The sequence below is a fragment of the Columba livia genome, chromosome 33, assembly GCF_036013475.1.
Source record: "Columba livia isolate bColLiv1 breed racing homer chromosome 33, bColLiv1.pat.W.v2, whole genome shotgun sequence".
Taxonomy (NCBI): Eukaryota; Metazoa; Chordata; class Aves; order Columbiformes; family Columbidae; genus Columba; species Columba livia.
In genome coordinates, this window is record NC_088634.1 from 513,378 (window position 1) to 538,186 (window position 24,809).

A 24,809-nucleotide genomic window follows, 5' to 3' on the forward strand; every position below is an offset into this window, starting at 1 on the left:
TTAGAGAAGGGGGCGAGGCTATGCAAGGCTCCGCCCGTGAGCCCCCCCCATTCAGGTTCTAACTGGGGTTTAAGGGGGAGGAGCCGGGGGCGGGGCATAGAGGGGGGGGAGGGGCTACGCAAGGCTCCACCCCCATGACACCCCACCCCACCCCCCCCATTCAGGTTCTAACTGGGGTTAAAGTGGGAGGAGCCGGGGGGCGGGGCATAGAGAGGGGGCGGGGCTACGCAAGGCTCCACCCCCATGTGACACCCCACCCCACCCCCATTCAGGTTCTAACTGGGGTTAATGGGGGAGGAGCCAGGGGGCGGGGCTTAGAGAGGGGTGTCTCCCAGGTGTCTCCGCCCCTTTGTCCGACCCCGCCCCCTTCTCTTAAAGGGCCATCGCACCCCACACCATCCCTCCCCATTTCCCCTATGGGGGTGTGGCCATTCCCCAGCCCCGCCCCTTGGACGACCCCACCCCCTTCTCTTAAAGGGCCATCACACCCCCCACCACCCCTCCCCATTTCCCCTATGGGGGTGTGGCTATGCCCTACCCCACCCTCTTGTCTGACCCCGCCCCCTTCTCTTAAAGGGCCATCGCACCCCACACCATCCCTCCCCATTTCCTCTATGGGGGTGTGGCCATCCCCAGCCCCGCCCCCTGGGATGATCCCACCCCCTTAGCTAACCCCTCCCCCTTGTTTGACCCCGCCCCTTCTCTTAAAGGGCCATCACACCCCATACCATCCCTCCCCATTTCCCCTATGGGGGTGTGGTCTTCCCCAGCCCCGCCCCCTAGTCTGGCCCCACCCCTCGGGTGGCTCCACCCCAGGTGACTCCGCCCCCTTGTCCTCGCCCCCTTCTCTTAAAGGGCCATCGCACCCCACACCATCCCTCCCCATTTCCCCTATAGGGGTGTGGCCATCCCCAGCCCCGCCCCCTAGTCTGGCCCCACCCCTCGGGTGACTCCGCCCCCTGGTGTCTCCGCCCCCTTGTCCTCGCCCCCTTCTCTTAAAGGGCCATCGCACCCCCCACCATCCCTCCCCATTTCACCTATGGGGGTGTGGCCATTCCCCAGCCCCGCCCCTTGGACGACCCCACCCCCTTCTCTTAAAGGGCCATCACACCCCCCACCACCCCTCCCTATTTCCCCTATGGGGGTGTGGCTATGCCCTACCCCACCCCCTTGTCTGACCCCGCCCCCTTCTCTTAAAGGGCCATCGCACCCCACACCATCCCTCCCCATTTCCCCTATGGGGGTGTGGCCATTCCCAAGCCCCGCCCCCCCCTTGTCTGGCCCCACCCTTCGGGTGTCTCCACTCCCATGTCTGACTCCGCCCCCTTCTCTTAAAGGGCCATAACACCCCATACCATCCCTCCCCATTTCCCCTCTGGGGTTGTGACCCCGCCCCCTCGGGTGACCCCGCCCCCTCCCCCCACACAGTGGGCGTGTCCCCGTGTCCCCGCCCACCTCGAAGAGCTCTCCGGGCCGCAGGTGGGAGCGGCTGAACACCAGCCCGTGGTTGTATCCGGACACGCGCGCCGCCCCCAGCCCCTCGGCGCCCAGCGCCACGTTCTGCCCGCAGCGCCCGTGGAAGCGCTGGCACGGCCCGGGGGCTGCGGAGGAGGGGGCGGAGTCAGAGGGGGCGTGGCTAAAAGGGGGCGTGGCCAAGGGGGGGTGTGGCCAATGGGAGGTGTGGCCAGGGGGGTGAGAAAAGGTGGGGGGATATGGTCATAGGGGCTGGGAGGGAAGGGGTAGGGTCATGGGGAGGGGGGCGTGGCTTAAAAGGGGGCGTGGTCGTGGGGGTGTGCTCAATGGGGGTGTGGTCAAAGGGGGGTGTGGCCAAGGGGGGGCAGGGAACCAGTGGGGGGACATTGTGGGGGGCACAAGGGCCATATATGGCCATAGGGGCTAGGAGGGAAGGGGCGGAGTCAGAGAGGGCGTGGCCAAAAGGGGGAGTGGCGAAAGGGGGTGTGGCCAAGGGGAGGTGTGGCCAGGGGGGTGAGAAAAGGTGGGGGGGATATGGTCAAAGGGGCTGGGAGGGAAGGGGTAGGGTCATGGGGGGGGGGCGTGGCTTAAAAGGGGGCGTGGCCAATGGGGGTGTGGCCAAGGGGGTGTGGTCAATGGGGGGTGTGGCCAAGGGGGGCAGGGAACCATTGTGGGGGGCACAAGGGCCATATATGGTCATAGGGGCTGGGAGGGAAGGGGTGGGGGCGTGGCTTAAAAGGGGGCGTGGCCAAGGGGTGTGGTCAAAGGGGGTGTGGCCAAGGGGGGGCAGGGAACCAGTGGGGGGGACATTGTGGGGGGCACAAGGGCCATATATGGCCATAGGAGCTAGGAGGGAAGGGGCGGAGTCAGAGAGGGCGTGGCCAAAAGGGGGAGTGGCGAAGGGGGGTGTGGCCAAGGGGAGGTGTGGCCAAGGGGGGAGAGAAAAGGTGGGGGGATATGGTCATAGGGGCTGGGAGGGAAGGGGTAGGGTCATGGGGGGGGCGTGGCTTAAAAGGGGGCGTGGTCATGGGGGTGGGGTCAAAGGGGGTGTGGCCAAGGGGGGGCAGGGAACCAGTGGGGGGGACATTGTGGGGGGCACAAGGGCCATATATGGCCATAGGGGCTAGGAGGGAAGAGGCGGAGTCAGTGGGGGTGTGGCCAAAAGGGGGAGAGGCCAAAGGGGGTGTGGCCAAGGGGTGCCGCAGCATCCCTGGAAGCGCTGGCACAGCCCGGGGGCTGCGGCGGAGGGGGCGGAGTCAGAGGGGGCGTGGCCAAAAGGGGGCGTGGCCAAAGGGGGTGTGGCCAAGGGGAGGTGTGGCCAAGGGGGGTGAGAAAAGGTGGGGGGGATATGGTCAAAGGGGCTGGGAGGGAAGGGGTAGGGTCATGGGGGGGGCGTGGTTTAAAAGGGGGCGTGGTCATTGGGGTGTGGTCAAAGGGGGTGTGGCCAAGGGGGGGCAGGGAACCAGTGGGGGGACATTGTGGGGGGCACAAGGGCCATATATGGCCATACGGGCTAGGAGGGAAGGGGCGGAGTCAGTGGGGGCGTGGCTAAAAGGGGGAGTGGCCAAGGGGGGTGTGGCCAAGGGGTGCTGCAGCACCCCTGGAAGCGCTGGCACAGCCCGGGGGCTGCGGCGGAGGGGGCGGAGTCAGAGGGGGCGTGGCTAAAAGGGGGCGTGGCAAAGGGGGGTGTGGCCAAGGGGAGGTGTGGCCAAGGGGGGAGAGAAAAGGTGGGGGGATATGGTCATAGGGGCTGGGAGGGAAGGGGTGGGGTCGGGGTGGGGGCGTGGTCAAAAGGGGGCGTGGCCAATGGGGGTGTGGTCAAGGGGGTGTGGTCAAAGGGGGGTGTGGCCAAGGGGGGGCAGGGAACCAGTGGGGGGGACATTGTGGGCGGCACAAGGGCCATATATGGCCATACGGGCTAGGAGGGAAGGGGCGGAGTCAGTGGGGGCGTGGCTAAAAGGGGGAGTGGCCAAGGGGGTGTGGCCAAGGGATGCCGCAGCGCCCGTGGAAGCGCTGGCACGGCCCGGGGGCTGCGGCAGAGGGGGCGGAGTCAGAGGGGGCGTGGTCAAAAGGGGGCGTGGCCAAAGGGGGTGTGGCCAAGGGGAGGTGTGGCCAAGGGGGCGAGAAAAGGTGGGGGGATATTGTCAAAGGGGCTGGGAGGGAAGGGGTGGGGTCATGGGGGGGCGTGGCTTAAAAGGGGGCGTGGTCATGGGGGTGTGCTCAATGGGGGTGTGGTCAAAGGGGGGTGTGGCCAAGGGGGGCAGGGAACCATTGTGGGGGGCACAAGGGCCATATATGGTCATAGGGGCTGGGAGGGAAGGGGTGGGGGCGTGGCTTAAAAGGGGGCGTGGCCAAGGGGTGTGGTCAAAGGGGGTGTGGCCAAGGGGGGGCAGGGAACCAGTGGGGTGACATTGTGGGGGGCACAAGGGCCATATATGGCCATAGGGGCTAGGAGGGAAGGGGCGGAGTCAGAGGGGGCGTGGCTAAAGGAGGCGTGGCTAAAAGGGGGCGTGGCCAGGGGTGTGGCCAAGGGATGCCGCAGTGCCCCTGGAAGTGCTGGCACGGCCCGGGGGCTGCGGAGGAGGGGGCGGAGTCAGAGGGGGCGTGGCCAAAAGGGGGCGTGGCCAAGGGGGGTGTGGCCAAGGGGAGGTGTGGCCATGGGGGAGAGAAAAGGTGGGGGGATATGGTCATAGGGGCTGGGAGGGAAGGGGTGGGGTCATGGGGGGGCGTGGCTTCAAAGGGGGCGTGGTCATGGGGGTGTGCTCAATGGGGGTGTGGTCAAAGGGGGGTGTGGCCAAGGGGGGCAGGGAACCATTGTGGGGGGCACAAGGGCCATATATGGTCATAGGGGCTGGGAGGGAAGGGGTGGGGACGTGGTTTAAAAGAGGGCGTGGTCGTGTGGGTGTGGTCAAAGGGGGTGTGGCCAAGTTGGGGCAGGGAACCAGTGCAGGGATATTATGGGGGGCACAAGGGCCATATATGGTCATAGAGGCTAGGAGGGAAGGGGCGGAGTCAGTGGGGGCGTGGCCAAAAGAGGGAGTGGCCAAGGGGGGTGTGGCCAAGGGGTGCCGCAGCGCCCCTGGAAGCGCTGGCACGGCCCGGGGGCTGTGGCGGAGGGGGCGGAGTCAGAGGGGGCGTGGCTAAAAGGGGGCATGGCCAAGGGGGTGTGGCCAAGGGGAGGTGTGGCCAAGGGGGGAGAGAAAAGGTGGGGGGATATGGTCATAGGGGCTGGGATGGAAGGGGTGGGGTCGGGGGGGGGGCGTGGTCAAAAGGGGGCGTGGCCAATGGGGGTGTGGTCAAGAGGCGGTGGTCAATGGGGGGTGTGGCCAAGGGGGGCAGGGAACCATTGTGGGGGGCACAAGGGCCATATATGGTCATAGGGGCTGGGAGGGAAGGGGTGGGGGCGTGGCTTAAAAGGGGGCGTGGCCAAGGGGGTGTGGTCAAAGGGGGTGTGGCCAAAGGGGGGCAGGGAACCAGTGGGGGGGACATTGTGGGGGGCACAAGGGCCATATATGGCCATAGGAGCTAGGAGGGAAGGGGCGGAGTCAGTGGGGGCGTGGCCAAAAGGGGGGCGTGGCCATATGGGGGTATGGCCAAGGGGGCCATGGGGATGGGGGGGTGGGGGGGCAAGACATATGTGACATGGGAGGGGTCTTGTTGCGGGGAGGGGACATGTCACATGGGGGGTGACACCCCACCCCCCTCCCCTCAGCCCTGGGGACACCAGTGCCCCCCATGTTCCCCCAATGTCCCCATGTCCCCATGTCCCCATGTCCCCATGTCCCAATGTCCCCATGTCCCCATATCCCCATATCCCCCTGTCCCCATGTCCCCTTGTCCCCATGTCCCCATGTCCCCATATCCCCATGTCCCCATATCCCCATGTCCCCATATCCCCCTGTCCCCCTGTCCCCATGTCCCCATGTCCCCATATCCCCCCGTCCCCATGTCCCCATATCCCCATGTCCCCATGTCCCCATATCCCCCTGTCCCCATATCCCCATGTCCCCATATCCCCATGTCCCCATGTCCCCATGTCCCCATATCCCCATGTCCCCATGTCCCCCTGTCCCCATGTCCCCATGTCCCCCTGTCCCCATATCCCCATGTCCCCATATCCCCATGTCCCCATATCCCCATGTCCCCATGTCCCCATGTCCCCATATCCCCATGTCCCCATGTCCCCCTGTCCCCCTGTCCCCATGTCCCCATATCCCCATATCCCCATGTCCCCATGTCCCCATGTCCCCATGTCCCCATGTCCCCATATCCCCATGTCCCCATGTCCCCCTGTCCCCTTGTCCCAATGTCCCCATGTCCCCCTGTCCCCATGTCCCCATATCCCCATGTCCCCATATCCCCCTGTCCCCATGTCCCCATATCCCCATATCCCCATGTCCCCCTGTCCCCATATCCCCATGTCCCCAGTCCCGTCCGTACCTGGCGAGGGGAGGGGACACGGCTTCTCGGTGACGGTGGCGGGGGCCTGGCTGTTGTCAACGGGGCCGGTGGCGCCGGTGAGGGACACCTGGACACACTGACCGTACAGATCGACCACCGCGTACACCTCTGGGGACAGGGACAGGGGACATGGGGACATGGGGACAGGGGGACATGGGGATATGGGGACATGGGGATATGGGGACATGGGGACAGGGGGACATGGGGACATGGGGACATGGGGACATGGGGACAGGGGGACATGGGGACAGGGGGATATGGGGACAGGGGGACATGGGGACAGGGGGACATGGGGACATGGGGACATGGGGACATGGGGATAGGGGGACATGGGGATATGGGGACATGGGGACATGGGGACATGGGGACATGGGGACATGGGGATAGGGGGACATGGGGATATGGGGACATGAGGACAGGGGGACATGGGGATATGGGGACAGTGGACACCTCAGCAGGTGCCATAGGGAGCCCCCCCCTTCTTTTAAAGGGCCATCACACCCCCCACCATCCCTCCCCATTTCCCCTCTAGGGGTGCCACCATTCCCCAACCCCGCCCCCTTGGCTGACTCCACCCCCTTTCCTGACTCCACCCCCTTGTCTGACCCCGCCCCCTTGCCTGACCCCTCCCCTTCTCTTAAAGGGCCATCCCACCTCCCACTCCCTATATCCCCTATGGCGCTGTGGCCACTCCCAGCCCCACCCCCTTGACTGACCACACCCCTTTGGCTGACCACGCCCCCTTGTCTTTCCCCATCCCCACCTCTTTAAGGCCCATCCCACCTCCCACTCCCTATATCCCCTATGACGCTGTGGCCACTCCCAGCCCCTCTGGCTGACCCCGCCCCCTTGGCTGACTCCACCCCCTTGTCTGACTCCACCCCCTTGGCTGTCTCCACCCCCTTGTCTGTCCCCTCCCCATCTCTTAAAGGGCCATCCCCCCCCCCACTCCCTATATCCCCTATGGCACTGTGGCCATTTCTCAGCCCCTCCCCCTTGACCGACCCCGCCCCTCTGGCTGACCCCGTCCCCATTGCTGACTCCTCCCCCTTGTCTGACCCCGCCCCCTTGTCTTCCCCATCCCCATCTCTTAAAGGGCCATTCCCACCTCCCACTCCCTATATCCCCTATGGCGCTGTGGCCACTCCCAGCCCCTCTGGCTGACCCCGCCCCCTTGGCTGACTCCACCCCCTTGGCTGACTCCACCTCCACCCCCTTGGCTGTCCCCTCCCTATCTCTTAAAGGCCCATTCCACCCCCCACCCCCTATGTCCCCTATGGCGCTGTGGCCACTCCCAGCCCCTCCAGGTGACCCCGCCCCCTTGGCTGACTCCACCCCCTTGCCTGACTCCACCCCCTTGCATGACTCCACCCCCTTGGCTGTCTCCACCCCCATGTCTTCCCCCTCCCCATCTGTTAAAGGGCCATTCCCACCTCCCACTCCCTATATCCCATATGGCGCTGTGGCCACTCCCAGCCCATCTGGCTGACCACGCCCCCTTGTCGGACCCCGCCCCCTTTCCTGACTCCACCCCCTTGTCTGACCCCGCCCCCTTGTCTTCCCCATCCCCACCTCTTAAAGGCCCATCCCACCCCCCACTCCCTATATCCCCTATGGCGCTGTGGCCACTCCCAGCCCCTCTGGGTGACCCCGCCCCCTTGGCAGACTCCACCCCCTTGGCTGACTCCACCTCCACCCCCTTGGCTGACTCCACCCCCTTCTCTTAAAGGGCCATTCCCACCCCCCACTCCCTATATCCCCTATGGCGCTGTGGCCACTCCCAGCCCCTCCGTCCGACCCCGCCCCCTTGGCTGACTCCTCCCCCTTGTCTGACCCCGCCCCCTTGTCTTCCCCATCCCCACCTCTTAAAGGCCCATCCCACCCCCCACTCCCTATATCCCCTATGGCGCTGTAGCCACTCCCAGCCCCTCTGGCTGACCCCGCCCCCTTGGCTGACTCCACCCCCTTGGCTGACTCCACCCCCTTCTCTTAAAGTGCCATCCTACACCCCACTCCCTATATCCCCTATGGCGCTGTGGCCACTCCCAACCCCTCCGTCTGACCACGCCCCCTTGTCGGACCCCGCCCCCTTTCCTGATTCCACACCCTTTCCTGACTCCACTCCCTTGTCTGACCCCGCCCCCTTGGCTGACCCCTCCCCATCTCTTAAAGGACCATTCCCACCTCCTACTCCCTATATCCCCTATGGCGCTGTGGCCACTCCCAGCCCCTCCAGGTGACCCCGCCCCCTTGGCTGACTCCACCCCCTTTCCTGACTCCACCCCTATGCCTGTCTCCACCCCCTTGTCTTCCCCCTCCCCATCTCTTAAAGGGCCATTCCCACCTCCCACTCCCTATATCCCCTATGGCGCTGTGGCCACTCCCAGCCCCTCCAGGTGACCCCGCCCCCTTGTCTGACCCCGCCCCCTTGTCTTCCCCATCCCCATCTCTTAAAGGGCCATCCCAGCTCCCACTCCCTATATCCCCTATGGCGCTGTGGCCACTCCCAGCCCCTCTGGGTGACCCCGCCCCCTTGGCAGACTCCACCCCCTTGGCTGACTCCACCTCCACCCCCTTGGCTGACTCCACCCCCTTCTCTTAAAGGGCCATTCCCACCCCCCACTCCCTATATCCCCTATGGCGCTGTGGCCACTCCCAGCCCCTCCGTCCGACCCCGCCCCCTTGGCTGACTCCTCCCCCTTGTCTGACCCCGCCCCCTTGTCTTCCCCATCCCCACCTCTTAAAGGCCCATCCCACCCCCCACTCCCTATATCCCCTATGGCGCTGTGGCCACTCCCAGCCCCTCTGGCTGACCCCGCCCCCTTGGCTGACTCCACCCCCTTTCCTGACTCCACCCCCTTGCATGACTCCACCCCCTTGGCTGTCTCCACCCCCTTGTCTTCCCCCTCCCCATCTCTTAAAGGGCCATTCCCACCTCCCACTCCCTATATCCCCTATGGCGCTGTGGCCACTCCCAGCCCCTCCAGGTGACCCCACCCCCTTGGCTGACTCCACCCCTTTGTCTGACTCCACCCCCTTGGCTGACTCCATCTCCACCCCCTTGGCTGACCCCTCCCCATCTCTTAAAGGCCCATCCCACCTCCCACTCCCTATATCCCATATGGCGCTGTGGCCACTCCCAGCCCCTCTGGCTGACCCCGCCCCCTTGGCTGACTCCACCCCCTTGGCTGACTCCACCCCCTTGGCTGTCTCCACCCCCTTGTCTGACCCCTCCCCATCTCTTAAAGGGCCATTCCCACCCCCCACTCCCTATATCCCCTATGGCGCTGTGGCCACTCCCAGCCCCTCTGGCTGACCCCGCCCCCTTGGCTGACTCCACCCCCTTGGCTGACTCCACCCCCTTCTCTTAAAGGGCCATCCTACACCCCACTCCCTATATCCCCTATGGCGCTGTGGCCACTCCCAGCCCCTCCGTCTGACCAAGCCCCCTTGTCGGACCCCGCCCCCTTTCCTGACTCCACCCCCTTGGCTGACTCCACCCCCTTGTCTGACCCCGCCCCCTTGTCTTCCCCATCCCCACCTCTTAAAGGCCCATCCCACCTCCCACTCCCTATATCCCCTATGGCGCTGTGGCCACTCCCAGCCCCTCCAGGTGACCCCGCCCCCTTGGCTGACTCCACCCCCTTTCCTGACTCCACCCCCTTCTCTTAAAGGGCCATCCCACCTCCCACTCCCTATATCCCCTATGGCGCTGTGGCCACTCCCAGCCCCCCTGGCTGACCCCGCCCCCTTGGCTGACTCCACCCCCTTGTCTGACTCCACCCCCTTGGCTGACTCCACCTCCACCCCCTTGGCTGACTCCACCCCCTTCTCTTAAAGGGCCATTCCCACCTCCCACTCCCTATATCCCCTATGGCGCTGTGGCCACTCCCAGCCCCTCTGGCTGACCCCGCCCCCTTGTCGGACCCCGCCCCCTTGGCTGACTCCACCCCCTTGGCTGACTCCACCTCCACCCCCTTGTCTTCCCCATCCCCACCTCTTAAAGGCCCATCCCACCCCCCACTCCCTATATCCCCTATGGCGCTGTGGCCACTCCCAGCCCCTCCAGGTGACCCCGCCCCCTTGGCTGACTCCACCCCCTTGCCTGACTCCACCCCCTTCTCTTAAAGGGCCATCCTACACCCCACTCCCTATATCCCCTATGGCGCTGTGGCCACTCCCAGCCCCTCCGTCTGACCACGCCCCCTTGTCGGACCCCACCCCCTTTCCTGATTCCACCCCCTTGCCTGACTCCTCCCCCTTGTCTGACCCCGCCCCCTTGTCTTCCCCATCCCCATCTCTTAAAGGCCCATCCCACCTCCCACTCCCTATATCCCCTATGGCGCTGTGGCCACTCCCAGCCCCTCTGGCTGACCCCGCCCCCTTGGCTGACTCCTCCCCCTTGTCTGACCCCGCCCCCTTGTCTTCCCCATCCCCATCTCTTAAAGGGCCATTCCCACCTCCCACTCCCTATATCCCCTATGGCGCTGTGGCCACTCCCAGCCCCCCTGGCTGACCCCGCCCCCTTGGCTGACTCCACCCCCTTGGCTGTCTCCACCCCCTTGTCTGACCCCTCCCCATCTCTTAAAGGGCCATCCCACCCCCCACTCCCTATATCCCCTATGGCACTGTGGCCATTTCTCAGCCCCTCCCCCTTGACCGACCCCGCCCCTCTGGCTGACCCCGCCCCCTTTGCTGACTCCTCCCCCTTGTCTGACCCCGCCCCCTTGTCTGCCCCATCCCCACCTCTTAAAGGCCCATCCCACCTCCCACTCCCTATATCCCCTATGGCGCTGTGGCCACTCCCAGCCCCTCCGTCTGACCACGCCCCCTTGGCTGAGCCCGCCCCCTTTCCTGACTCCACCCCCTTTCCTGACTCCACCCCCTTTCCTGACTCCACCCCCTTGTCTTCCCCATCCCCATCTCTTAAAGGGCCATTCCCACCTCCCACTCCCTATATCCCCTATGGCGCTGTGGCCACTCCCAGCCCCTCCAGGTGACCCCGCCCCCTCGTCTGCCCCCTCCCCTTCTCTTAAAGGGGCGGCGCGGCGTACCGGGGGGCAGCCCCGAGCAGGCCACGCCCTGGTCGCTGCCGTTGATGAAGTAGCGCAGGTCGCCGCGCGCCGTGCGCATCATGCCGATGCGCGAGCCCGTGCCCAGCGCGTCCAGGTCGCAGCCGTAGTTGTTGCGCATGGTGTTGCCGTCCTGCATGATGGCCGTGCCGCTGCGGGGACAGGGACGTGGGGACGGGGACGGGGGGACGGGGACGGGGGGACAATGGGATATGGGGACATGGGACATGGGGACATGGGGATATGGGGATATGGGGACATGGGGATATGGGGACAGGGGGATATGGGGATGTGGGGATATGGGGATATGGGGATATGGGGACAGGGGGATATGGGGACAGGGGGATATGGGGATGTGGGGATATGGGGATATGGGGATATGGGGACAGGGGGACATGGGGACATGGGGACAGGGGGATATGGGGACATGGGATATGGGGACATGGGGACAGGGGGATATGGGGACATGGGGACAGGGGGACATGGGGACAGGGGGATATGGGGACATGGGGACAGGGGGACATGGGAAAATGGGGACAGGGGGACATTGGGATATGGGGACAGGGGGACATGGGGACAGGGGGATATGGGGACATGGGGACATGGGGATATGGGGACATGGGGATATGGGGACAGGGGGACATGGGGACATGCGGATATGGGGACATGGGGACATGGGGACATGGGGACAGGGGGATATGGGGACATGGGATATGGGGACAGGGGGACAGGGGGATATGGGGATATGGGACATGGGGACATGGGGACAGGGGGATATGGGGACATGGGGACAGGGGGACATGGGGACAGGGGGATATGGGGACATGGGGACATGGGGATATGGGGACATGGGGACATGGGGATATGGGGACATGGGGACAGGGGGATATGGGGACAGGGGGACATGGGATATGGGGACATGGGGACAGGGGGATATGGGGACAGGGGGACATGGGATATGGGGACATGGGGACAGGGGGATATGGGGACAGGGGGACATGGAGACAGGGGGATATGGGGACATGGGGACATGGGGATATGGGGACATGGGGACAGGGGGATATGGGGACATGGGGACATGGGGATATGGGGACATGGGGACATGGGGACAGGGGGACATGGGGACATGGGGACATGGGGATATGGGGACATGGGATATGGGGACATGGGGACAGGGGGATATGGGGACAGGGGGACATGGAGACAGGGGGATATGGGGATATGGGGACATGGGGACAGGGGGACATGGGGACATGGGGACATGGGGATATGGGGACAGGGGGACATGGAGACAGGGGGATATGGGGACATGGGGACATGGGGACAGGGGGACATGGGGACAGGGGGATATGGGGACATGGGGACATGGGGACAGGGGGACATGGGATATGGGGACATGGGGACAGGGGGATATGGGGACATGGGGACATGGGGATATGGGGACATGGGATATGGGGACATGGGGACAGGGGGATATGGGGACAGGGGGACATGGGGACGTGGGGACAGGGGCACATGGGATATGGTGACATGGGATACGGGGACAATGGGGATATGGGGACATGGGGACAGGGGGACATGGGGACATCAGGGGACATGGGGTGACCTCAGGTGACCCCAAGTGACCTCAGGGGTCCCCAGATGTCCCCAGGTGACCCAGGTGTCCCCAAGTGACCGAGGTGTCCCCAGGTGACCATGATGGCCCCTTGGGGACAAAGGTGACCTCAGGTGACCCCAGGTGCCCGAGGTGTCCCCAAGTGTCCCCAAGTGTCCCTCACCTGAGCATCCAGGTGTCGTAGTCAATGTCCGTCATGGTGTTGGGGAACTCCAGCTCCTCGGGCCGGATGGCGGTGACACCTGCGGGGACAGCGGGTGACATGGGGGGGGGGCGGGGGGCAGGGGACACGGCGACGGGACCGGGGTGTCCCCAAGTGTCCCCAAGTGTCCCCTCACCCGCCTCGATGGAGCCCGACCAGCGATCGACCATCTTCTGGATGACGATCTCGAAGAGCTCGCCGTCCCGCAGCGCCCTGGGGACATTGGGGACATTGGGGACACTGGGGACATTGGGGTCAATGGGGACATTGGGGACATTGGGGACATTGGGGACACTGGGGACATTGGGGGCACTGGGGTCATTGGGGGCAATGGGGACATTGGGGACATTCGGGGCAATGTGGACATTGTGGACATTGGGGACATTGGGGACATTGGGCACATTGGGGACACTGGGGACAATGGGGACATTGGGGTCAATGGGGACACTGGGGACATTGGGGACATTGGGGACATTGGGGACACTGGGGACATTGGGGACACTGGGGACATTGGGGACACTGGGGACAATGGGGACATTGGGGTCAATGGGGACATTGGGGACATTGGGGACACTGGGGACATTGGGGTCAATGGGGACACTGGGGACATTGGGGACAATGGGGACATTGGGGACACTGGGGACATTGGGGTCAATGGGGACATTGGGGACATTGGGGACAATGGGCACATTGGGGACACTGGGGACATTGGGGACATTGGGGTCAATGGGGACACTGGGGACATTGGGGACATTGGGGTCAATGGGGACATTGGGGACATTGGGGACATTGGGGACAATGGGCACATTGGGGACACTGGGGACATTGGGGACACTGGGGACATTGGGGACACTGGGGACACTGGGGACATTGGGGACATTGGGGACATTGGGGACACTGGGGACATTGGGGACAATGGGGACACTGGGGACATTGGGGACACTGGGGGCATTGGGGACATTGGGGGCATTGGGGTCAATGGGGTCAATGGGGACATTGGGGGCAATGGGGACATTTGGGGCATGGGGGGGACACTTTGGGGTGACACTGATGGGTTGGAGATGACAAGGGTGTCATTGGACTCATGGGAACAGCTCTAGTGGGTTGGGGACATTGGGGTGACCCCAAGTGACCCTGAGTGGCCCTGGATGACACTGGATGACCCCAGGTGACTCTAGGTGACCCCTGGTGACATTTGGGGGGGGTGTGACACTGGGTGTCCCCATTGTCCCCATGACCCATTGGCGGTGCCAACGGCGCCATCGACCTCATGGGCGCATCTCTAGGGGGTTGGGGACATCGGGGTGACCCCAAGTGACACTGGGTGGCCCCGGATGACCCCAGATGACCCCAGGTGACACTGGGTGACCCCTGGTGACACTGGGTGACATTTGGGGGGGGTGTGACACTGGGTGTCCTCATTGTCCCCATGACCCATTGGCGCTGCCGACGGCGCCATCGACCTCATGGGCGCATCTCTAGGGGGTTGGGGACATTGGGGTGACCCCGGATGACCCCAAGTGACCCCAGGTGACACTGGGTGACCCCAGGTGACTCTAGGTGACCCCTGGTGACATTTGGGGGGGGTGTGACATTGGGTGTCCCCATTGTCCCCATGACCCATTGGCGCTGCCGACGGCGACATCGACCGCATGGGCGCATCTCTAGGGGGTTGGGGACATTGGGGTGACCCCAAGTGACACTGGGTGACCCCGGGTGACACTGGATGACCCCAGGTGACCCCTGGTGACATTTGGGGGGGGTGTGACACTGGGTGTCCCCATTGTCCCCATGACCCATTGGCGCTGCCGACGGCGCCATCGACCTCATGGGCGCATCTCTAGGGGGTTGGGGACATTGGGGTGACCTCAAGTGACACTGGGTGACCCCGGATGACCCTGGATGACCCCAGGTAACTCCTGGTGACATTTGGGGGGGGTGTGACACTGGGTGTCCCCATTGTCCCCATGACCCATTGGCGCTGCCGACGGCGCCATCGACCTCATGGGCGCATCTCTAGGGGGTTGGGGACATTGGGGTGACCCCGGGTGACCCTGGATGACCCCAGGTGACCCCAGGTGACACTGGGTGACCCCGGGTGACACTGGGTGACATTTGGGGGGGGTGTGACACTGGGTGTCCCCATTGTCCCCATGACCCATTGGCGGTGCCGACGGCGCCATCGACCTCATGGGCGCATCTCTAGGGGGTTGGGGACATTGGGGTGACCCCGGGTGACCCTGGATGACCCCAGATGACCCCAGGTGACACTGGGTGACCCCTGGTGACACTGGGTGACATTTGGGGGGGGTGTGACACTGGGTGTCCCCATTGTCCCCATGACCCATTGGCGCTGCCAACGGCGCCATCGACCTCATGGGCGCATCTCTAGGGGGTTGGGGACATTGGGGTGACCCCTAGTGACACTGGGTGGCCCCGGATGACCCCAGATGACCCCAGGTGACACTGGGTGACCCCTGGTGACACTGGGTGACATTTGGGGGGGGTGTGACATTGGGTGTCCCCATTGTCCCCATGACCCATTGGCGCTGCCGACGGCGTCATCGACCTCATGGGCGCATCTCTAGGGGGTTGGGGACATTGGGGTGACCCCGGGGACATCTGTTGGGGGGGAGGTGACCCTGGATGACCCCAGGTGACCTCAGGTGACTCTAGGTGACCCCTGGTGACATTTGGGGGGGTGTGACACTGGGTGTCCCCATTGTCCCCATGGCCCATTGGCGCTGCCGACGGCGCCATCGACCTCATGGGCGCATCTCTAGGGAGTTGGGGACATTGGGGTGACCCCGGGTGACCCCGGGGACATCCCCGGGGTGGCGGGGGGAGGTGACACTGGGTGACGCCGCTGTCCCCTGACCGGTTGGAGATGACGATGGCGTCGTTGAACTCGGAGCGGCAGTTCTGGCGCAGCGCGGTGCGGCCGCCGTTGGTGACGATGGCGTTGCTGCCGTGGCGCCGGTGGAACCGCAGGTCACCTTGGGGACACGGGGACGTCCCCGAACCCGACGGGGGGGGTGAGGACCCGCTGGGGACGCTTTCGGGGGACCCCGGGGTGTCACCGTCGGCGTCGTCGCCCGATAGGGGTGTCACCTCTGCTTGGGGACGGGAGGAGGGGAAGGGACACAAGTGGCACCCAAGGCACCGCGATGTCCCCAAGTGTCCCCAAAGACACCCATGGTGGCCCCAAACCTCCCCCCATTCCCTCCCTGTGTCTCCCCAGTGATGTCCCCAAGTGTCCCCAATGTCCCCAAGTGTCCCCAAACCCAACTCTGATGTCCCCAAGCCCCCCCAAACCTCCCCCTGTTCCCTCCCTGTGTCTCCCCAGTGATGTCCCCAAGTGTCCCCAATGTCCCCAAGTGTCCCCAATGTCCCCAAGTGTCCCCAAACCCAACTCTGATGTCCCCAATGTCCCCAAACCTCCCCCTGTTCCCTCCCTGTGTCTCCCCAGTGATGTCCCCAAGTGTCCCCAATGTCCCCAAGTGTCCCCAAACCCAACTCTGATGTCCCCAATGTCCCCAAACCTCCCCCTGTTCCCTCCCTATGACTCCCCAGTGATGTCCCCAAGTGTCCCCAATGTCCCCAAGTGTCCCCAAACCCAACTCTGATGTCCCCAATGTCCCCAAACCTCCCCCTGTTCCCACCCTACGTGTCTCTGCTGATGTCCCCCAGTGTCCCCAATGTCCCCAATGTCCCCAAAGACACCCATGGTGGCCCCAAACCTCCCCCTGATCCCTCCCTGTGTCTCCCCAGTGATGTCCCCAAGTGTCCCCAATGTCCCCAAGTGTCCCCAAACCCAACTCTGATGTCCCCAATGTCCCCAAACCTCCCCCCGTTCCCTCCCTATTTCTCCCGAGTGATGTCCCCAAGTGTCCCCAATGTCCCCAAGTGTCCCCAAACCCAACTCTGATGTCCCCAAGCCCCCCCAAACCTCGCCCTGTTCCCTCCCTGTGTCTCCCCGGTGATGTCCCCAAGTGTCCCCAAACCCAACTCTGATGTCCCCAATGTCCCCAAACCTCCCCCGTTCCCTCCCTGTGTCTCCCCAGTGATGTCCCCAAGTGTCCCCAATGTCCCCAAGTGTCCCCAAACCCAACTCTGATGTCCCCAAGCCCCCCCAAACCTCCCCCTGTTCCCTCCCTATGTCTCCCCAGTGATGTCCCAAGTGTCCCCAAGTGTCCCCAAGTGTCCCCAAGCCCAACTCTGATGTCCCCAATGTCCCCAAACCTCGCCCTGTTCCCTCCCTGTGTCTCCCCGGTGATGTCCCAAGTGTCCCCAAGTGTCCCCAAAGCCACCCCCTCATGTCCCCAGACCCAACTCTGATGTCCCCAATGTCCCTAAACCTCCCCCTGTTCCCACCCTTTGTCTCCCCAGTGATGTCCCCAAGTGTCCCCAATGTCCCCAAATGTCCCCAAGTGTCCCCAATGTCTCCAAACCCACCCCCTGATGTCTCCAATGTCCCCAAACCCACCCCTTGATGTCCCCAGTGTCCCCAAACCCAACTCTGATGTCCCCAAGCCCCCCCAAACCTCCCCCTGTTCCCACCCTGTGTCTCCCCAGTGATGTCCCCAAGTGTCCCCAATGTCCCCAAGTGTCCCCAATGTCCCCAAGTGTCCCCAAATGTCCCAAGTGTCCACAAACCCACTCCCTGGTGTCCCCAAACCCACCCCAGAATGTCCCCAAACCCAACTCTGATGTCCCCAAGCCCCCCCAAACCTCCCCCTGTTCCCACCCTATGTCTCCCCAGTGATGTCCCCAAGTGTCCCCAATGTCCCCAATGTCCCCAAGTGTCCCCAAATGTCCCCAAGTGCCCCCAAACCCACCCCAGAATGTCCCCAAACCCAACTCTGATGTCCCCAACCCCCCCCAAACCTCCCCCTGTTCCCACCCTACGTGTCTCTGCTGATGTCCCCAAGTGTCCCCAATGTCCCCAAGTGTCCCCAATGTCTACAAACCCACCCCCTGATGTCTCCAGTGTCCCCAAACCCAACTCTGATGTCCCCAAGCCCCCCCAAACCTCCCCCTGTTCCCTCCCTGTGTCTCCCCGCTGATGTCCCCAAGTGTCCCCAATGTCCCCAAGTGTCCCCAAATGTCCCAAGTGTCCCCAAACCCACTCCCTGGTGTCCCCAAACCCACCCCAGAATGTCCCCAAACCCAACTCTGATGTCCCCAACCCCCCCCAAACCTCCCCCTGTTCCCACCCTACGTGTCTCTGCTGATGTCCCCAAGTGTCCCCAATGTCCCCAAGTGTCCCCAATGTCCCCAAACCCACCCCCTGATGTCTCCAATGTCCCCAAACCCACCCCCTGATGTCCCCAAGCCCCCCCAAACCTCCCCCTGTTCCCTCCCTGTGTCTCCCCAGTGATGTCCCAAGTGTCCCCAAGTGTCCCCAATGTCCCCAAGTGTCCCCAAATGTCCACAAGTGCCCCCAAACCCACCCCACAATGTCCCCAAACCCAACTCAGGTGTCCCCAAGCCCCCCCAAACCTCCCCCTGCTCCCACCCTGTGTCTCCCAGTGATGTCCCCAAGTGTCCCCAATGTCCCCAAATGTCCCCAAGTGTCCCCAATGTCCCCAAACCCACTCCCTGGTGTCCCCAAACCCACCCCAGAATGTCCCCAAACCCAACTCTGATGTCCCCAAGCCCCCCCAAACCTCCCCCTGTTCCCACCCTATGTCTCCCCAGTGATGTCCCCAAGTGTCCCCAATGTCCCCAAATGTCCCCAAGGTCTCCAAACCCACCCCCTGATGTCTCCAATGTCCCCAAACCCACCCCTTGATGTCCCCAGTGTCCCCAAACCCAACTCTGATGTCCCCAAGCCCCCCCAAACCTCCCCCTGTTCCCTCCCTGTGTCTCCCCGCTGATGTCCCCAAGTGTCCCCAATGTCCCCAAGTGTCCCCAAATGTCCCAAGTGTCCCCAAACCCACTCCCTGGTGTCCCCAAACCCACCCCAGAATGTCCCCAAACCCAACTCTGATGTCCCCAAGCCCCCCCAAACCTCCCCCTGTTCCCTCCCTGTGTCTCCCCGGTGATGTCCCAAGTGTCCCCAAGTGTCCCCAATGTCCCCAAGTGTCCCCAAATGTCCACAAGTGCCCCCAAACCCACCCCACAATGTCCCCAAACCCAACTCTGGTGTCCCCAACCCTCCCCAAACTTCCCCCTGTTCCCACCCTATGTCTCCCCACTGATGTCCCCAAGTGTCCCCAATGTCCCCAATGTCCTCAAGTGTCCCCAATGTCCCCTCACCGCCCTCCTCCAGGATGGTGGCCTGCGCCGCCTGCCCGTACAGATCCACCACGGCGAACACGTTGGGGGGGACGTTCCAGGCGGCGGGTCCCTGGGCCACCCCGTTCACGAAGAAATGGAGCGTCCCGTCGTCCCGGCGCAGCACGCCCACCGTGTCCCCCGCCTGGGGACAATGACAACGGACACCGTGTCCCCAAGGGTCATAGATCCAACCCTTGGTGGCCCCAAGGGTCATAGATCCAGCCATTGGTGGCCCCAAGGGTCATAGATCCAACCCTTGGTGGCCCCAAGGGTCATAGATCCATCCATTGGTGGCCCCAAGGGTCATAGATCCAACCCTTGGTGGCCCCAAGGGTCATAGACCCACCCATTGGTGGCCCTAAGGGTCATAGATCCAACCCTTGGTAGCCCCAAATCAACCCTTGGTGGCCCCAAGGGTCATAGATCCACCCATTGGTGTCCCCAAAGTCAACCCCAATGTCCCCAAAGGTCGGAGATCCAACCCTTGGTGGCCCCAAGGGTCATAGATCCAGCCATTGGTGGCCCCAAGGGTCATAGATCCAACCCTTGGTAGCCCCAAACTCAACCCTTGGTGGCCCCAAGGGTCATAGATCCAGCCATTGGTGGCCCCAAGGGACATAGATCCACCCATTGGTGGCCCCAAGGGTCATAGATCCACCCATTGGTGGCCCCAAGGGTCATAGATCCAACCCTTGGTGGCCCAAAGGGTCATAGATCCAGCCATTGGTGTCCCCAAGGGTGATAGATCCACCCATTGGTGGCCCCAAAGTCAACCCCAATGTCCCCAAGGGTCGGAGATCCAACCCTTGGTGTCCCCAAGGGTCATAGATCCAACCATTGGTGGCCCCAAACTCAACCCTTGGTGGCCCCAAGGGTCATAGATCCACCCCCTGGTGTCCCCAAGGGTCATAGACCCACCCATTGGTGGCCCCAAGGGTCATAGATCCACCCATTGGTGGCCCCAAGGGTCATAGATCCAACCCTTGGTGGCCCCAAATCAACCCTTGGTGGCCCCAAGGGTCATAGATCCACCCATTGGTGTCCCCAAAGTCAACCCCAATGTCCCCAAAGGTCGGAGATCCAACCCTTGGTGGCCCCAAGGGTCATAGATCCAGCCATTGGTGGCCCCAAGGGTCATAGATCCAACCCTTGGTAGCCCCAAACTCAAACCTTGGTGGCCCCAAGGGTCATAGATCCAGCCATTGGTGGCCCCAAGGGTCATAAACCCACCCATTGGTGGCCCCAAGGGTCACAGACCCACCCATTGGTGGCCCCAAGGGTCATAGATCCAACCCTTGGTAGCCCCAAAGTCATCCCTTGGTGGCCCCAAAGTCAACCCCAATGTCCCCGATGTCCCCAAGGGTCATAGATCCACCCATTGGTGGCCCCAAGGGTCATAGATCCAACCCTTGGTGTCCCCAAGGGTCATAGATCCACCCATTGGTGGCCCCAAAGTCAACCCCAATGTCCCCAAGGGTCGGAGATCCAACCCTTGGTGTCCCCAAGGGTCATAGATCCAACCATTGGTGGCCCCAAACTCAACCCTTGGTGGCCCCAAGGGTCATAGATCCACCCCCTGGTGTCCCCAAGGGTCATAGACCCACCCATTGGTGGCCCCAAGGGTCATAGATCCACCCATTGGTGGCCCCAAGGGTCATAGATCCAACCCTTGGTGGCCCCAAATCAACCCTTGGTGGCCCCAAGGGTCATAGATCCAACCATTGGTGGCCCCAAGGGTCATAGATCCAACCCTTGGTGGCCCCAAATCAACCCTTGGTGGCCCCAAGGGTCATAGATCCACCCATTGGTGTCCCCAAGGGTCATAGATCCACCCATTGGTGGCCCCAAGGGTCATAGATCCACCCATTGGTGGCCCCAAGGGTCATAGATCCAACCCTTGGTGGCCCAAAGGGTCATAGATCCAGCCATTGGTGTCCCCAAGGGTGATAGATCCACCCATTGGTGGCCCCAAAGTCAACCCCAATGTCCCCAAGGGTCGGAGATCCAACCCTTGGTGTCCCCAAGGGTCATAGATCCAACCCTTGGTAGCCCCAAACTCAACCCTTGGTGGCCCCAAGGGTCATAGATCCACCCATTGGTGGCCCCAAGGGTCATAGATCCACCCATTGGTGGCCCCAAGGGTCATAGACCCACCCCCTGGTGTCCCCAAGGGTCATAGACCCACCCATTGGTGGCCCTAAGGGTCATAGATCCAACCCTTGGTAGCCCCAAATCAACCCTTGGTGGCCCCAAGGGTCATAGATCCAGCCATTGGTGTCCCCAAGGGTCATAGATCCACCCATTGGTGTCCCCAGGGGTTGTAGATCCAACCCTTGGTGGCCCCAAGGGTCATAGATCCACCCATTGGTGGCCCCAAGGGTCATAGATCCAACCCTTGGTGGCCCCAAGGGTCATAGATCCACCCATTGGTGTCCCCAAAGTCAACCCCAATGTCCCCAAAGGTCGGAGATCCAACCCTTGGTGGCCCCAAGGGTCATAGATCCAACCCTTGGTGGCCCCAAGGGTCATAGATCCAACCCTTGGTGGTCCAAAGGGTCATAGATCCAGCCATTGGTGTCCCCAAGGGTGATAGATCCACCCATTGGTGGCCCCAAAGTCAACCCCAATGTCCCCAAGGGTCGGAGATCCAACCCTTGGTGTCCCCAAGGGTCATAGATCCAACCCTTGGTAGCCCCAAACTCAACCCTTGGTGGCCCCAAGGGTCATAGATCCACCCATTGGTGGCCCCAAGGGTCATAGATCCAACCCTTGGTGGCCCCAAGGGTCATAGATCCATCCATTGGTGGCCCCAAGGGTCATAGATCCAACCCTTGGTGGCCCCAAGGGTCATAGACCCACCCATTGGTGGCCCTAAGGGTCATAGATCCAACCCTTGGTGGCCCCAAGGGTCATAGATCCACCCATTGGTGGCCACAAGGGTCATAGATCCAACCCTTGGTGGCCCCAAGGGTCATAGATCCACCCATTGGTGGCCCCAAGGGTCATAGATCCAACCCTTGGTAGCCCCAAAGTCATCCCTTGGTGGCCCCAAAGTCAACCCCAATGTCCCCGATGTCCCCAAGGGTCATAGATCCACCCATTGGTGGCCCCAAGGGTCATAGATCCAACCCTTGGTGGCCCCAAGGGTCATAGATCCACCCATTGGTGGCCCCAAGGGTCATAGATCCAGCCCTTGGTGGCCCCAAAGTCAACCCCAATGTCCCCAAGGGTCGGAGATCCAACCCTTGGTGTCCCCAAGGGTCATAGATCCAACCCTTGGTAGCCCCAAACTCAACCCTTGGTGGCCCCAAGGGTCATAGATCCAACCCTTGGTGGCCCCAAAGTGAACCCCAATGTCCCCAGTGTCCCCAGACTCAACGCTCCAGTGCCCCCAATGTCCCCAAGGGTCATAGATCCACCCATTGGTGTCCCCAAGGGTCATAGATCCACCCATTGGTGGCCCCAAGGGTCATAGATCCAACCCTTGGTGGCCCCAAACTCACCTCTTGGTGGCCCCAGAGTCAACCCCAATGTCCCCAGTGTCCCCAGTGTCCCCAAACCCAACACCATGATGTCCCCAGTGTCCCCAAACCCAACACCCTGGTGTCCCCAATGTCCCCAAGGGCCATTAAACCCACCCCTACTATCCCCAGTGGTCACAAACCTACCCCCTGGTGTCTCCAATGTCCCCAAACCCAATGTCCTGGTGTCCCCAATGTCCCCAAACCCAACACCATGATGTCCCCAATGTCCCCAAGGGTCATAGATCCAGCCCTTGGTGGCCCCAAAGTCAACCCCAATGTCCCCAATGTCCCCAGACTCAACACCCCAGTGTCCCCATTGTCCCCAAGGGTCATTAAACCCACCCCCTGGTGTCCCCAATGTCCCCAAACCCAACACCCTGATGTCCCCAGGTCCCTCAAACCCACCTCATCATGTCCCCAAACCCACCCTCTGGTGTCCCCAATGTCCCCAAACCCAACACCCTGATGTCCCAAATGTCCCTAATGTCCCCAAACCCACCTCATGATGTCCCCAAACCCACCCCCTGGTGTCCCCAATGTCCCCAAACCCAACACCCTGATGTCCCCAGGTCCCTCAAACCCACCTCTTGATGTCCCCAATGTCCCTAATGTCCCCAAACCCACTTCATGATGTCCCCAAACCCACCTCATCATGTCCCCAAACCCACCCTCTGGTGTCCCCAGTGTCCCCAAACCCAACACCCTGATGTCCCCAATGTCCCTAATGTCCCCAAACCCACTTCATGATGTCCCCAAATCCACCTCATCATGTCCCCAGTGTCCCCAAACCCAACACCCTGATGTCCCCAATGTCCCTAATGTCCCCAAACCCACTTCATGATGTCCCCAAATCCACCTCATCATGTCCCCAGTGTCCCCAAACCCAACACCCTGATGTCCCCAATGTCCCTAAATGTCCCCAAACCCACTTCATGATGTCCCCAAACCCACCTCATCATGTCCCCAGTGTCCCCAAACCCAACACCCTGATGTCCCCAATGTCCCTAATGTCCCCAAACCCACTTCATGATGTCCCCAATGTCCCCAAACCCAACAACCTGGTGTCCCCAATGTCCCCAAACCCAACACCCTGATGTCCCCAGGTCCCTCAAACCCACCTCTTGATGTCCCCAATGTCCCTAATGTCCCCAAACCCACTTCATGATGTCCCCAAACCCACCTCATCATGTCCCCAGTGTCCCCAAACTCAACACCCTGATGTCCCCAATGTCCCTAATGTCCCCAAACCCACCTCATGATGTCCCCAAATCCACCTCATCATGTCCCCAAACCCACCCTCTGGTGTCCCCAATGTCCCCAAACCCAACACCCTGATGTCCCCAATGTCCCTAATGTCCCCAAACCCACCTCATGATGTCCCCAAATCCACCTCATCATGTCCCCAAACCCACCCTCTGGTGTCCCCAATGTCCCCAAACCCAACACCCTGATGTCCCCAATGTCCCTAATGTCCCCAAACTCACTTCACAATGTCCCCAAACCCACCTCATCATGTCCCCAATGTCCCCAAACCCAACACCCTGATGTCCCCAATGTCCCCAAACCCACCTCATGATGTCCCCAAACCCACCTCATGATGTCCCCAATGTCCCCAATGTCCCCAATCCCACTTCATGATGGCCCCACGTCCCTCAAACCCACCTCTTGATGTCCCCAAACCCACCTCATGATGCCTCCAAACCCAACTCCAGTGTCCCCAATGTCCCCAAATCCACCCCCAATGTCCCCAAACCCAACACCCTGGTGTCCCCAGTGTCCCCCCCCACCCCGGCGATGTCCCCAATGTCCCCACCTTGAGGCGGTCCAGGTTGTGGCCGTACTCGTCCAGCACGGTGGTCCCGTTGTGCATCACCCCGTTCCCCGTCATCATCCACGTGCCTGGGGACACCATGGGGACACCATGGGGACATTGAGGAACCCCATGGAGATGTTGGGGACCCCATGGTGACATCATGGGGATGTTGAGGAACCCCATGGAGATGTTGGGGACCCCATGGGGACATCATGGAGATATTGAGGAACCCCATGGAGATGTTGGGGACCCCATGGGGACATCATGGAGATGTTGAGGAACCCCATGGAGATGTTGGGGACACCATGGGGACATTGGGGAGATATTGGGGACACCATGGAGATGTTGGGGACCCCATGGGGACATC

General features: G+C 62.5%; 1 protein-coding gene across 1 annotated transcript in view; it reads right to left on the minus strand.

Annotated features, from left to right (window-relative positions):
- NEURL4 (neuralized E3 ubiquitin protein ligase 4) overlaps window positions 1–24,809 on the minus strand; it is a 45,677-nt gene that overhangs the window by 769 nt on the left and 20,099 nt on the right. Inside the window, exons 7-14 of the mRNA XM_065044184.1 lie at window positions 24,443–24,528; window positions 19,085–19,247; window positions 15,702–15,939; window positions 12,960–13,036; window positions 12,785–12,863; window positions 10,989–11,158; window positions 5,914–6,042; window positions 1,318–1,601 (exon numbers count right to left, since the gene is read on the minus strand). Of these exons, the coding sequence (XP_064900256.1) occupies window positions 1,318–1,601; window positions 5,914–6,042; window positions 10,989–11,158; window positions 12,785–12,863; window positions 12,960–13,036; window positions 15,702–15,939; window positions 19,085–19,247; window positions 24,443–24,528 (1,226 nt within the window). The remainder of the gene's footprint in view (window positions 1–1,317; window positions 1,602–5,913; window positions 6,043–10,988; window positions 11,159–12,784; window positions 12,864–12,959; window positions 13,037–15,701; window positions 15,940–19,084; window positions 19,248–24,442; window positions 24,529–24,809) is intronic.